This window comes from Xenopus tropicalis, chromosome 7 (assembly GCF_000004195.4).
Source record: "Xenopus tropicalis strain Nigerian chromosome 7, UCB_Xtro_10.0, whole genome shotgun sequence".
NCBI lineage: Eukaryota > Metazoa > Chordata > Amphibia > Anura > Pipidae > Xenopus > Xenopus tropicalis.
Window position 1 is genome coordinate 66,820,290 of NC_030683.2, and position 16,167 is coordinate 66,836,456.

At 39.5% G+C, this 16,167-nt stretch overlaps 1 protein-coding gene across 1 annotated transcript; it reads right to left on the reverse strand.

The window, feature by feature from the left end:
* Positions 1 to 12,606: 12,606 nt before the first annotated feature.
* Positions 12,607 to 15,865, reverse strand: LOC105947845 (retrovirus-related Pol polyprotein from transposon opus). The gene has a single exon (XM_012967242.3). It carries the CDS (start codon positions 15,781 to 15,783, stop codon positions 12,607 to 12,609), a length of 3,177 nt encoding a protein of 1,058 aa, XP_012822696.2. The 5' UTR covers positions 15,784 to 15,865.
* Between the last annotated feature and the right edge of the window lie 302 nt (positions 15,866 to 16,167).

Consider the following 16,167-nt stretch of genomic DNA (forward strand, 5'->3'; position numbering starts at 1 on the left):
GAAGCAGCATGGTGGAGTGGTGGTTGGCTTTACCCTCAGAGCTGGGGTCTCTGAGCTGGGTCTTCACAGTATGGATGGGCAGCTACTGGACCAGTATGGCAAAGTGGTTGGATGACCTTACCCTCTGAGCTAGGCAAGTACAGCCGGAGGGAGGTCTCCACAGAGAGGACAGGCAGCTATGGAGCAGCTTGGTAAGTGGTTGGTTGATCTTACCCTCTGAGCTAGGCGTGTACAGCTGGAGGGCATGGTAAGTGGTTGGTTGACTTGTGCTCCATTGTTATTAATAGAAGTGCAAGTTTGGTATCCAGGATGGAATCAGATTGCCTTTGAAAAGCCGTGTTTGCATCCTAGTCTACCACATGGGCAGAATACATGGTAATTTGCAGCAAAATAATGCTACAAATTTTTAGTCTCTTGGCCAATAGAATGCTCCAGTGGTTTTTGTTTTTTATGCTCATCAAATCCTCTAGTTGAGAACTATTTGGGCTGATATGCCAGGCATCCTAGTGGGAAGTTTTGCTTTGCTGTAACGTGTCCAAAAAATATACATCCATAGCTGGCCATGTTGGTAATTGCACATGGTCATGGATTTAAAGGTATTTCAATAAAGGAAAGTATTTATTTATGTTTTGCATACATATGATATTTAAAAAAAAAAATGTTTTATAACATAGTTATAAATTTATGGTGGGGACGAACCCAACTGAAGGTTTTCAGTTGGGCTCGTTGTGGCGGTAGGACCTTGCCAGAGTACTGCACAGGAAATTTTAGAAGAGGGAGAAAGGAGCTTCTCTCCTTTGACTGCACGGTGGGTTGATTGATACAGACGCTACTACTGCTTGTGCTAAGTGACAGCCTGCTTGGATTTCCTATCATCGAGGCACTGCAGATTCAGGACCGGCAGCAGGGCTGCTGAACTTCTCTCATGGTGGGAGATGCAGCTCCTGCTGGTAGCAGAGTTTGGGGCCATCCTCTCTGTAGGTAGAGGCAGCCTAATACTCAGTGGTGGATATAATGACATAGTGCTGATCTCAAGTCTTCAGTAAGGAACAGCAGAGCATAGTAGCGATCTCTTATGGAATTCTGGCTTTGAATATTGCCTTGGGGTGAGGCTGGCAAGGTCCTATTTATTTGATAACATGTAAATAAATGCTGTGGCCTCTTTTTTACCCATTTCCGGCTCCTGGTGTTTTATTAATGTATGTAACAATGGGGTTCAGAGGGATGGCTGAAGGCGAAGGGAAATTGAGGAGTCCCCTTGTCATGTACACAACAATCACATGCAGCTTGTTTCTGTTTATGATTCTGAACGCAATAAAAATTTTAGAGCCTGCTACTTGCTTGTTTGTTTACAAATTATTCTCTTGGAAATCCTAGAATGCTTTATTCTTTAATACAAAATCACTTTGTGGAAGATTCAGATTAACATTTATTCAAAGCAAATGATGGCAGAGTTAATAAAAATAAAGAGCATTACTAAATGGATAACAAACTGGACTGATACATCGTAGAGTTTTTGCCTCATAAGTACAAATTGTATTAATGTGTTTAGAACAGATTGTTGTTTTCTACATTCTCTCTGTAACATAATGTAGGATGTACATTTATCCAGAAAATTCCCAAAATAGAACAAAAGAGCAAAACTTGACATTCACAATAAGCAGCATGTTACATATTTGCAGGGTGCACCTTTGAATTTATTTATAAAGAGGTAACCCATTGTAATTTTAAGATAATGATCTAAACATTTAGTCAAATGTGTATATTCAAAATATAGCAAGCTGTAGACATATAACAGGTTGGTACATACAGAATCTGCCTTAATAAAATATATAACATCAATCAGCCCACCCCTTTAACCTTTAAGCATTTCTAAAAATATACATATACTTACCACAACACTTTCAGGTTAATGGCACGTGGAACATTTTGAGGTGCAACAAAATGCTATGGGATGTGTTCATTCAAGAAGCAGCTAGATATTGAAACATCACAATACCCCATTCTTTAAAGAATAGTTATAGTTATAGTCTTATAGTTAGCTTATAGCTACCTAAATATAGATTGTTCCCTCTCCACAAATCATTTAGTTTTTTGCTCTAATAAAAAGATTTGAAAAGGAGCAGGGCTTGCTGAAAAATTAACATTAACAGGGGGTGGATTAGGGGACATGGTTGGCTTTAACTTTGAGTGCCTAGAAAAACTGTAAAATATTGGATTTCTATATGAATTAAATAAAAGTGAGTGGAGGTCTGGTCAGAACATGAATGACTTTCCAGTTGTAGTTTAAAAAGGGGCATGTTAAGTAGTTGTCAAAATGCCTTAATGTCTATATTCACAAGTTGGTATTGAAAATTTATGTTTTTTAAGTTCTGCATTTGTTACAGCTAAAAAAAAAAAAATGGCACTTGTGCAAGGTGCATTGTAGTTTTATTACTGTATACTGTAGATATAGAGCGATATTTATAGCATGAGTTAAAAATTTTTATTGCTTCTTATTTTTTGCGACTTAATGCACAATTCACTAAAAGGACAGATGTCATAATTAAGACGCAATGTTCTTTGCATTATTTAACTCGCAATGAGTGTTTTTCTTGCATTAATTCCCGCCGCGTGCCTTATTTCCCACTGCGCGTGATATATTTCGCTGCTTGCTATATTAGCGCACGATTTTACGCATGTAAACATTACTTTCCGAAAAACTACTTTTCTGAAAATTACCATTTCCCTGAAAATTGGAGGATGCATCACTCTAGGACCAACACATACTTGAAAAAATCCCACTGCAAAGTCCATGTTGTGTTGCCAAAAGCTCACGAACCACAATTTTCTTTAAGTACCGCCTACCCCAAGTAGGTGTTAGTTTTCGCAGAGACTAATGCATTTAACGTTTCATATGTGTTTGTGAATCATGCGTTAGTATTATATCTATGCGAGAATTAACGCAATGCGAGGTAAATAACGCATGCGTTATTGCGTTTTTTTCGCATGCAATATGCGTCTTAAAGCATGCAAAATTATTTGATGAATCAGTACTTATTTATCGCATGCTTTTTTATGCAAAAAAGCATGCAATAAGCGTTATCGCACTTTAGTGAATCAGCCCCTATATGTTTAGGCAAGAACATCGTTTCTGGGATGAAAGCTTTCCTACATCACTACTATTTCTGGGACATGGCCAAAAGGAGCCATTGTGGCCAAATCTTCCCACTATAACAAATGGACACAGACACATATTGGGAAGAAAAAGGCTACAACTTTATTAACATATCAATTTTTTATATAAATTAACATATCAATTTTTAATATGCCAACTGCTGCGAGTAAAACAGGCACGAACAAACATAACTTAAAACAGGAGTCATAAGCAGCCGGGAGTTCAACCAAAGCCATGGGCAACCTCGGTCCCGTGACTAAACTTGTGGATCCACCAAAAACAGACCTGGACATGTACAAAAACCGCCAAATAAAGCTGTGACAATAAATTCATATCTGCAATATAAAAACCAATTAACATACATTGCATTAATATAACATAAATGCCAATGAACATTGAACAATCAAGGATGGGTGGGTGGGATGAAGCTGCAAGTCCCGGACCTCCCTGAGGCAAACTGGTTCAAACCAGTCCCCGTTCAGTCACCTTAACCCCAAGTAGCTGATTGCCCAATAATCAAGTAATTACCTCACACCTGAACTAATGAGTCCCCATTGGTCCGCTGGCCATGGCCCACAGCCAGCTTAATACAGCAGGCTGCTGGGCAAACTTAACTTTCAAAAGATTGTTGTCTGTCAACTAATGGCCAGAACTTTGTCCAAATTGTTATTTTTCTGACTTTAATCCTACAGTTCAAATTTTATGCTCCTTCTCCCCATTAAACAACACTTGAATTAATAATTTGTTGCAATGATTTATTATTTACTGTTTACTTATTAAAGGGGGAAGCATGGTAAAAAAAAAAAGTAATATTTTTCTGAAGGTGGGAACTCTGTGCTAGTTTGGAAAATGAAGCAGCATGTATGCATTCCCATCTACTTCACTGCCAATGGAATGGCATTTGGGAAGATTAGCTGCCTGTGGGCCTTTTAACCTTTGATCTGGTAGGAATAGCAATAGCCCCACATTATGGTCATACAAGATCTGCAAGATATAACTACAAAAAATATTTCTGAAAGTTAGGGTTATAGCTTGGTCTGAACAATAAAATAATGCTGTATAAGGGGGAAGAAGAATATATCAGAAGAAAAGTGAACAGTGATGCAAAAATGACAGAATTACTAACATTCATTTATTGCTTACTCCTAAGTAGCACAGACAGCTTGTTCTCACTCAGACTTAAACACCAAGAAACTATTGTAGTTCATTCATAGCAGTAAGAAAAACATAGCAGCTGCAACCTGCCCTACTAAAATTGAGGTGTTTTACTTTTTATCTATTCTTTGTTTAGTCTTCTGTGAAATTGTTTTCCCGTTATTGATTTATTTTATCATCATTTTTAGCAATATGATGTTATGGCTGTATAGTGAAAGGGAACTACTTGCTTTGTTCTTCATCATATAAACCAATAAGGCTTAAATTGCACACCTTTTTCTGCATGTGTAATATACACTGCCTTAACCTTGAGAGGGTTGGATATACCAAAGTAACACATTGGACCCCTGAATCCTATACCTAGCTTTGTAAGAGAACTGTGCACTGAAATTCTGTCACCCTGATTTATGTTGGATTGGAGTACTGTAGCACAGGAAGGCTTGTATCATGTGAGTGCATATGCTCTTTTACATTTTTAATAAATTAATAGCAATATTACGGTAGTGTATTCACCCCTTGTATGTTAATTTTTTAGAACTTTAAGGGATCCTGTCATGATTTTTATGGTGTATTTTTTATTTCTAAATTACACTGTTTACATAGCAAATTCACTCTAATGTTTAAAAAGTTATTCCTGAACCAACAAATGTTTTTTGTTGTTGTAATATAAGTGTGTAAGCAGCCACCCCAGTGCATTGTGCCTGCACTACATATTATAACTGCTTTCAGATAACCTCTTGTTTTTCCTACTCAGTGTAACTGGAAGAATCCCAAGCTGTACTTGGATTTTTTACTTAAGAGTATCTTCCACTTTTAACAATACAGGTGCCAGGGAGCTGCTATCTTGCTATTTTCCTATTGTTCTCCTGATCGACTGCTTGGGGGGGGGGGGGGGGGGGAGGTAGGGGAGTGATATCACTCCAGCTTGCAATGCTATTGTAAAGTGTGATTGAAGTTTATCAGAGCACAAGTCACATGGCTGTGGCACCCTGGGTGCTGGATGGTTTGGTGGCACTGCCAGTGACATAGAGTTATGTGTTATAAATTGGATAAAAACCAATAAAAATTTGCCGGATGTTGATGTTATTAATAGGGCAGAAAGATAAACATTTAGAAAGGCCAGTATTTTTTACAAAAAAATGGTGGCAACCTTAGCTGCGAAGTTAAAAAAAGAAAAAAAATGCTTTTTTAACTGAAAAAGTCAATTATTTTTTTTACTAACAAACTAACATTAGCATTCAGACTTTAGGCCTATTAGTTATTAATGCTGTATGTGGCACCTCCCTATATTCAAATATTACCCTCCGCGTATGGGTGAACATTGTTTTGCATTATTTTGTGTCATTGTTAGAGATACATTTATTGCAGGTCATAATATGGGTTCATTATGGAGGGGATGTATTAAATGGTAGAATTTGAATTGTTGTATTTTGTGTAGCCACTTTATATCCAGAAGCACTGCTTCCTATAGTCTTTTATTTACATAAAATAAATAACCATTTGACAATAAAATGTCAGTATAGCAGGTTAATTGATAGCAGGTAAATTTTTTTAGGTAAGGTATTTTGTATGTGCACATTATGTACTAATCCAATTTACCTCAAGAAATAATATTTAAAGGACAAGGAAAGGCAAAGTCACCTGGGCTGGTGCCCCTTCCTGCTTCGTTTAGCTGCGACTATGTGATAGGTGCATGCGCAGTAGAGTGAGAAGCCGACTTCTCTGTTAAAGTTCGGCCTCTCACTCTACTGCGCTCGCGAACCAGGAAGAAGTAAGCGCTGCAGCTACCCCGGGCTGGTGCTGTTCTCTCCCAACAGGGGCACCAGCCTGGGGTAAAAGGAAGGCGATTAAAGTCACTTGGGGGTGCCTAACATTTTTGCACCCCCAAGTGACTTTGCCTTTCCTTGTCCTTTAACAAGGTTATCAGAATGCAATAAGATGATGGCAGTTTTCCAATACAGGTAGCGATTGAAATATCACCTTAAATTTACAATGTGTAAATTAAAAAAAAAAAAAAAAATTGTATGTATGCCACTGATTAGGTCCTCAAACTAAATCATAAATACTTATATTATTAATTGAAAGTAAGAAAAAAGAGGTGAATTTAATATCAGATCATTCTGTGCCTCCCCCTGGGTAAGTCTTACTACAATAAATAAAGGCATTCTCTCAAATGCTTTCTTTGCTTTCATTGCTGAATACATAGAAAACAAGTCTTAATAACCTCTTCCACATAGATCCTTGTCATCAGCTTGCTGATTAATTATTTGGGTTTGGTTGTTCTCTGATTTGAGGCCACTGTTAGTCTCTAGAGGATTTAACTGCAATGCGCTTTTATCTAAAACTTTCAACAGTAAACAAAATAAGCAGCTGTTTTAATGTCTGCAGCAAAAGCTGTTACATTTCAGAAGGAGAATCAGAAAAGATTGTTTGAAGATAGAGCAAAAAGCTGATAAATCTGTTGCAGAAGTGAAGCATCATAAAAGCCTCTTCACTTCATTAGTTTGAAGATCAATCTTACCCATGAAAGAAAAGTAAAGTCTTAAAATGCTAACAGAAATATACATGAGGCCTGAACTACAAATGCAAATAGTGACATTTTTATATTTTTGGTAAATAAGCATATACAGTGGTGGTAAAAATAACAATATTAATGAGAACATTTCCAAAGGCACAATCTCACCATTATATTTTGTTGAATAAATGAGGTCGGGAAGAGTCAATAATTTAACATGAAATATAATCTTCCTTCTTTTATCTCATTATTTTAAATCTTGACCTTTTCCTAAGCACATTTAGATTACTCTGTCCTTCAACAATTCTTAGCGAAACATATGTTTTAATTATATATACCCAGAAGCACAAGTTCATGAGTCCATTGGATACTCTCAAATGTGAAGGGTTACTATGGGGTCCATGTGCCATTAGTCATAGTTTTTACACATTTGGAAAAAATGTATTTTATGGATTAAATTAATTCAGTATTGTATGAATGAGAACTAAAACTTTATTTACATGTGTTTTTTTATTTGTGTGGAAACAATAGCATTATTACTGATAATTGTGTGTGTTTTTCAAAATTATTCTTATTTTCAGTTTCCTTGTACAAGAAACTGCTTTTGGTCTGTCAGATTTTGTTGAACAGGCTGTTCAGCACATGGGGCCTAAAGCAGTCTGTAGAAAGTCATATCCCATATTGGCTTTGATATTTCTTCTTGCCAGGCCATTTATGGAAAGTATCATTTGAGGACCCCCAAATGACACTTGGTAACTTGTTTTTGGTTCATTAATTGCACATTTTTTTTGCCTAGGGACATATGAAAATAAAACACAATAAATCAAGCACAAAAGATTCCATAATGATAAAAGACATTTTTGCACAAATAGAAAAGAAAGAACACTCTAGCATAATGAAGCTTGACATCATTTTTACAAGATTGATCTCAGAGGCAAGGGCTAACTATCTTGGTAGCAAATTCACTTCCCTATTACACAAGTACAGTAGTTTATCTTTTATATTTTATTTCCTTTCCACTCCCTCCTACAAGGTAATTTTCCTTTAACTTATGTTAGCTTCCCCTCATAGTAATTTTATTTTATCTCTGCCAGCTAGCAAGAGAAAAGGACTCTTGAAACACTGAGCCACATTTTGTTTAATCATCTAAATTATTCTTAATAGGCTATACAGTGCTGCAAATTATTTTTCTTAAAAATTGTCTTTTTTCAATTTACTAAAAGTAAGGATAGAAGCTGATGATATTATTTTTACTTGGCTGTTTTTGTCTATGTTTGAATTTATTGTGTAGACAGCCATTTCTGTGGATTTGTATTTTCTACACAACTCATTTGAAAGTATTTTCAATACATAAAGTTTTCTTTTGAAACTACCATCACTGCTGTTGAGGAGTCTGATCCTGCCATTGATTGACATTTTTTCATGACTTTGTGGTATAGCTATTGAACAGGCATTTTTTATAAACCAGACATGTCTCACTTATCCCATAATCAGCAGAGAGGCATTAAGAATTTTTTTTATTCCCCTTATACTAATAGGGTATCCAAGGCTATTGTGATACTAATATCTACAGTTAGTATTAGTGGTTGTATATATAGTTTATGTATGTGATAGTATAGATTGGTAAGTATAGGTTTTGTGTGCTGGGTTTACTTGGAAGGGTTGAACTTGATGGACTCTGTTCTTTTTTCAACCCTATGTAACTATGTAATAATTCTTTAATCAGTTGATGTGGTTGTAAGTTAAGCACCAAAATTGGCTCCATGTGTCTGCACCTAGGTTGATGCAGTGCTCAGAGTGTAATTACCCACAGCAGAGACTAGTGCTCTATTTGTTTTTACCAGGGTGGTCATCTTAATCACTACTGATGAGCGAATCTGTCCTGTTTCGCTTCGCCAATAAATTTGCAAATCTTTCGAAAGATTTGCAAAACGGCAAAAAATTCACAAAACGGCGAACATGTCGCACGGAAAAAAATTGACTATTCTTTTGACGCCCGCGACTATTCTTGCGACAATTTTTGAATGCGCAACTATTCTTGCAACAGTTTTGGCCGTGCAACTATTCTTTTGACGCCTGCGACTATTCTTACGACAATTTTGGCCATGCAACTATTCTTTTAATGCCTGCCACTATTCTTACAACAATTTTTGGATGTGTCACTATTCTTGCGACAATTTTTGGACGCACAGCAAATTTTTCTGCGGCAAATGTTTTCATCCATTTCGCAAAACAATCTGCCAGTGTCGAAACACGGAAATTCGCCACAAATCCATGCCTGGCGAAATATTTTGCCCATCACTATTAATCACTCTATTAAGCACCACATTCCAGAAGGCAGGAGAAGCCTGGTGTCAAAGCGGACCCCCTACTGTGCACGTTCACGTTACTTTCCAGGCTGTCTGAAAACGGAATTACAGCCTAAGAAGGCTTTTTTTCCTTGACACAGCAGGGAGATAGCACAAGATAACACAAGAAAACATGTTATCATGTTATCATGTTTGTAACTAGTTAAGTTTTGGGATAGCCAGCGCTTCATCCGCTCCCCCTCCCTTCGTAGACCAAGGTAATATGCATGTGCAGTGAATATTTTACAGCTAGGAAGGGATAGCCAAGAAACAATTGTGCATGCCCATTTGGAGTCCTAATGATTCAGGTTAGGGAGCGTGGGCTTTTTGCAGTTTTGGGAATAGTAAAGAAAAAAACATGGGGCGCTTTCCTTCTCCTTTATGTTTACTTAAAAAATCTCAGCGTAATCTCAGTATTTTGCACAAGAATTAATGTCACAAAAAATAGAATTGCCAATAAAAGCTATGATATGCTCACTGACACTATTGTCATAGTGGCCGACCACTATGGACTTTTAATTTTTCGATTACTTTTTGTTGTGTAGATTGCTTTTCTCATTCTAGTTTGTAACAAACTTGATAAAAGGCCTGTAAAAATGTGTTATACACTGTTAATTGAAGTGATTCTGCTATGTGCCAAGTCTCACTGCTATTTAGTTTTAATACTGTTTGCTTTCTAAGAGCATTCTTTTTTTCTGTTGCAATTTTTAATACAAAAATAAATCATTTACCAATTTGTTTTCAATAAAATCTACCTCACTTAGCTTGAAAGTATAAATAATATGCCCAGTTAAGAGAAACAGGCAAAGGTGTTGCTGACTTTGATTTAAGCACCAAGTCAAAGGGGTTTAAGGGCCAACTTCAAAGAGACAATTTAGGTTCTTTGAAGCTTATTGAACAGGATATACTGTATGCATGAGATACTTGTGAAGAAAAGTTCCTCCAAAAAGATGTCTGAGAAAAGATACATAGGTCTAAATATTTTAAGCTCTAATGTAATGCAATTACAGTAATAGTCTCCAAACTGGACCACAAGAAGCTTCCCAAAACATGTATTTGACATTACTGACACTGTATAATCATCAGAAGTTTGTGTGAAACAAACCTTCAAGCTATTGAACAAAATGGTTAATATGTGCTTATTGTGAAAAAGAAAAGAAATTACAAAATGAATGATCCTAAGTAAAAGTGAATCACTGGTGGATAGAGCAGGCTTGACACCATCTTGAAGTATAGCAAGAAGCAGACCAGACACCTTATTAAATAACAATCTATGTGTTGTTTCTTTGTATACAACTAAGGAACATATAAAGAAGCAAACATTTATCCATTTGTCATCAGAATCTTCCCTCATTTTTAAAGGGGTGGTTCACTCTAAGGAAAGCTTGCTTAGTTTTAACCTTTCTTTCTCCTTTAAGAATGGCATGACATAGTATAAAATACATTCAGAAACAATCATTAATTTAAATATTTTCTCTTGTGAAGCAAATGAAAGGGCCCCAAACCCTCAGTTGTATATTATTAGTCATGAGGCAAAATAAAAGCTAAGTTTACTTAAGATCCCATAATTGTTCTTTCAAAATATCCAAAGAGAGTAGGAATTCAGATACATTTCAGACATTAGAAAAGGGGGGAAAGAGATAAACCAGATATTTCTATTGGAGACCTTTCTTTCTCCTTTTTTATTCACTGCAGGTGTTAAACATTTATGTACAAATAAATGAACTGGCTAAATGTGTTCTAATTGAAACAGGAGGGGCTATTTCCAGAAATGTTATGACTTGCATTTGCAAATAGGCTGCAGTTAGCCAACAAGCGCCTCTATTATTTTTACAATCAATATCACAACAGGTGACAAAATAGTAATTCTCTGTCAGTTTAACAAATATGTAAAGGGCTAGAGAGCACCGATTTGCTGATGTAGCTTTTCATTACGGAGTGCTGTCACTCCCATCTCATCAAATTAGCTGTTTCTGTTTCTCAGAAATCTACTTTTAATATGCATCATGGATCTACCAAGACCAGGCACATCAAACTCAAAAGACACAGGGCTGAAATAAGAGGATAAATTCAGTGAGGGACACATCAGTGCACACATTGCTGGCTAAATTCTGTAATATTAAAAGGGTTTGTAAACTGAATTCATCTTGCAGTTGATTGATTTTAATTTGGCAATTTAGCTGCTAAATTATATAATATCCTCACAAAAAAGATTTAGAGGCTTAGGACTGTATTTAATGTAATGTAAGAGAAGAGCCAAATATTTTCTTCTATGTGACCCCATAAACACTTTAAACAGTTAGCCAGGCCCATTAAAAAACAAATGTTGCTTTATGTGATACACTGATGCTTTAATCCAGTCCCTTGTAATCACTGAACTTTATGCAACTTTAGTAATGGTCAAGGATACAGCACATTTGTATGTGTCATTTCATGTTATGGAATGTACATAAAATTGGCACGGATAAGTAGTAAAGTTCTACATAATATATAGTATTAGAATCAGTAATCACTTTCTCTGTATGTTAAGATGAAGAACTGGGCATGAACATATGTCTGCATATGTAGCCCTCTTTTGCTACTGCATGAGATCTAGCACGCATTCACCTGCGTGTGGCGCTACAGGAGCCCTGAGCCTCCGCTGTATGGAAGGGCAGGTACACTGATAATGGCGTGCCTCCACCCAGGGTCAGGACAGGTTGGACTGCGGTACCCCTCCCTGGGAAACTTCTCTGATCCACAACACACAAACACAGGAAAGGTTGATGGATTTATTGGCAGGACGCTATACCTTTAAATTAGCAGAGATAGATACAGCCTGCCAGCCAGGGGCAACCTCACTCACATAACATACAGTAGGTAGTACTTTCTGAACTGCTGAGGGGAATCCCCCACTTATGTGGCAAGTGCTTCAGAGTCTTAGAACTCCCTTTGGCTTTCCGTGCCCTGAGAAGAGCACGCTTTGTTCTTCAGAGCCCTGTACAGGACCCCCTTTCCTTCCGCACCCTAAGAGAGCGCGCTTTCTGCCACTGGGGAGGATTCCCAATTACTTTATTATACAGAGCACTGTTTGAGCTACCAACACCTTGCTTGTCTATCTGCTTCCTCGTTCCCAGCAGCACCCTCTCCTCTTACTTCCTTCCTGTCAGCTCACACAGGGGGTGGGGGCTCCTCCTCCTTACACAGTAACAGCACAGAGGAGAGACAAGAATACACAGCTCCCCTACATTCTCCCCCTGCTTAAAAACTGTCACCTCCTGGCTGACAAACAATAAAAAAAAACATAACCAAGTAATGCAATAACATGAAGCATACAAAATCTTCTGGCCTGCTTTAGCTCACAGTGCCTATTTACATAACCACTAGCTGAAAAGGAACTGCATGCAACATACTCAACCTTATACTTACCAAGGCACATTTCATAAACTGAATCAATAATAGTATAGTCCTGGTGGTGCAAACACCGGCAGCATATTTACCAGATTGGACACCGCCCCTACCCAGGCATGGTAAAGTCCAGCATGTGGTACATAAGAAGGATTTCCCAGTGTATCATAAGTCAGTACAGGTGGGGGCTGCCGAACTCGTGCACCCCGTCTCACCTCTCTCGGGGGGAGTCCTCTAGCTGAATCCTCATTAGAAGGGTTTCCATCACTAAGCAACAACCTCTGGTTTGTCTCAGACCTTGGTACAAACTCCGGGGATGCAGGATTCAAATTATCCCTGACAGGAATAGGCCAGTCCTCAGAAGGAGTTACATCATTGCCACCCTCATCAGGTTCAGGCATTTGAGCATCCATAGGGGTCTGTTGAACCGTAGGTGGGATTTCCGTGGCGTTGGGGAAGTCAGAAGTACCCTCCATTTGACCTTCCTCAATGTCAATACCTGTAGAAACATCACTTGCTTGAGATACAGGGAGTAAGTGATTTCTATGCCAGGCTTTTACTCGACCCTCTGGTCCCTTTATCTTGTACACCGGAATCCCAGGCAGCTTGCTCACCACATCGAATAGTTCATTTCTCCAACGGTCAGCCAGCTTATGCTTCCCAGGCACTCCTAAATTCCTTAGTAACACTTTGTCACCTGGAAGTAACTCTCTGTACTTGACTTTATGATCATACCTCCTTTTGTTATTGGCATTCAACTTGCTAACATTCTCTTCAGCCAAACGATAGGCAGTAGTCAAGCCTTCCCTCAATCGGGAAACGTACTGAAAGTGGTCCCGATGACTCACTCCATCTGTAGATACACCCAGCTGGACATCAAGGGGCAACCTTGGCTCCCTCCCAAACATCAAGAAGTATGGAGAGAAACCAGTGCTATCATGCCGAGTACTGTTATAAGCATGCACCATAGCCTCCACATGCTTGCTCCAGCTCTTTTTATCCTCCACTGGCAGGGTACCTAGCATGTCCAACAATGTCCGGTTAAATCTCTCAGGAAGGGCATCTCCCTGGGGGTGATAGGGAGTAGTTCGGCTCTTTTCAATATGTAACAGTTGCAAAAGCTCTTTAATAAGACGGCTCTCAAAGTCTCTGCCTTGATCAGAATGTAATCTACTTGGCAACCCGTAGTGAATGAAAAACTTCTCCCATAGTACTTTAGCGACTGTGGAGGCTTTTTGGTCCTTGGTGGGGAAAGCTTGGGCGTACCTGGTATAGTGATCGGTGACTACCAGAACATTACCGATGCCCCTCGAATCATTCTCAATACAAAGAAAGTCCATGCACACCAAGTCCATGGGCTCTGAACTTTTAAGGTGACCCATGGGGGCAGCGAGGACCGGAAGTGTCTTCCTTTGCAGACACCTTAGGCACTTCCTGCAGTAACTTGCAACTGCATCTCTCATTTTAGGCCAGAAAAAGCGGTCTTGGACCAGCCCGTAAGTCTTCTCCATTCCAAGATGTCCATGGTGATCATGCAGACTCCTTAACACCATGTTCCTGAATTTAAGGGGCAACACTAATTGCCGCCTCCCAGGGTGATTATGATATGGTATCAACCGGTATAACAGTCCTTGTTCCACACAGAACTTCCCCCAGTCACGTTGGAAAAATTCATACCCTCCTGGCAAACTCTTCTTGAGCAAAGCAGGATTTCTGCTGTTAACCGCTCTCCACAGGTGCCCTATCACAGGATCAGTTTTCTGGCTTTGAACCATGTCCTTGTGACTGATTAACTTGGATTCTCCCCCTACTAGAGAAATGGGACAGCAGTACATAGGTGGTACAGATTCCGGCCCTCCACCAACAGAATCTACGACCCTCAACTCAGAAAAAGCCACTTTGTCATCCACTACAGCAGCTGTAGCACAGTAGGCCTTCATACCGATGCTGGGTATCTCTTCCCACTCCCCATCATCCTCCAGGGCAGGCAGACCCGGTCGTCTAGAGAGAGCATCCGCTCCTATATTCCTAGGCCCTGGTTTGTACTTGAGGGTGAAAGAGTAGTTTGACAGTGCAGCTAACCAACGGTGCCCTGTGGCATCAAGTTTAGCAGTAGTCAAAATATATGTGAGAGGGTTATTATCTGTTCGTACTTCAAACTCTACTCCATATAAGAAGTCATGCAACTTGTCCACAATGGCCCACTTAAGAGCCAGGAATTCCAGTTTATGCACAGGATAATTCTTTTCACTGGGTGCCAGACTCCTACTAAGATAGGCCACTGGCCGCAGCCCTTCTGGGTACCTCTGGTGTAGGACACCTCCCAACCCTTCATAACTGGCATCAACATGGAGGACATATGGTCTGTGAGCATCTGCATAAGCCAATACAGGGGCTTCTGTCAGCCTTTTCTTTAACTGAACAAAGGCCTCTTCACAGGCTGAAGTCCACTTATCACCAAAAGGGGCTTTAGCATCTCTTTTTGTCCCTTCACCATGCACATTAGAAAGCCTCAACAATTCATTTAATGGGTGGGCCACTCTTGAATACCCCTCTACAAATCGCCTGTAGTAACCACAAAACCCGAGAAATGATCTCAGCTCAGTGACATTTTGGGGTTTGGGCCAGGTTACCACCGCTTCAATCTTGGCCGGGTCAGTTCCTATTCCTTCTGTAGAGACCACATGGCCTACATAGGTTACTGAGGAGCGGCAAAACTTACATTTGTCGATTGACAGTTTTAGTCCTTCTGCTATTAATCGGTCAATCACATTCATCAGACGCTGCTCATGCTCCTCTAGGGTAGTCCCAAACACAATGATATCATCCAGATACACCAGGCACTCTCGGGGTGACAGGTCTCCCAACATCTTCTCCATAAGTCTCTGAAAGGTAGCTGGGGCCCCACAAATACCTTGGGGCATCCTTGTGAACTGGTAAAAACCCAAGGGGCATATAAATGCAGTCTTTTCCTGATCCTCAGATGCCATAGGTACCTGGTAATAGCCAGAGCGTAAGTCCATTACAGTGAACCATTTGCTACCATTAAGGGCTTCCAGAGTCTCCTCAATTCGAGGTAGAGTGTACTGGTCAGGTACAGTGCGTCTATTTAAAGTACGATAATCCACGCACAACCGGATTGAGCCATCCTTTTTCCTCACGATGACTATAGGGGAAGCATAGGGGCTCCGACTGTCAGCAATAATTCCTCGCCTTTTCATTTCCTGTAAGGTGCGCTGGAGATCCTCCCGGTCCTTGGGGGGGACTCTCCTAGGCCGCTCCCTAAATGGAGTGGAGTCGGATAAGCGGATAGTGTGCTAGGTACTTTTAGCACGCCCTACATCCATTTCGTCTGTTGAAAAGACTTGTCTGCGTTCTAGTAAACCGTTACTCAGCCTCTGCTTCCACTCCTCAGAAACAGGGGAATCCCCAAAATCAAATGCCAAGTTTGATACAGAAGCAGATACTGGGGTGGACTGAACCTCAGCAAGGTCAGAAACCTCATGAACGGGGTAGCAATACGCCAACTCCTGTTTAGGCCGGATTACTACAGCATATGGAGAGATATTTTGAACAGTTACTTGAGCAACTAGAGGTATTTTCTT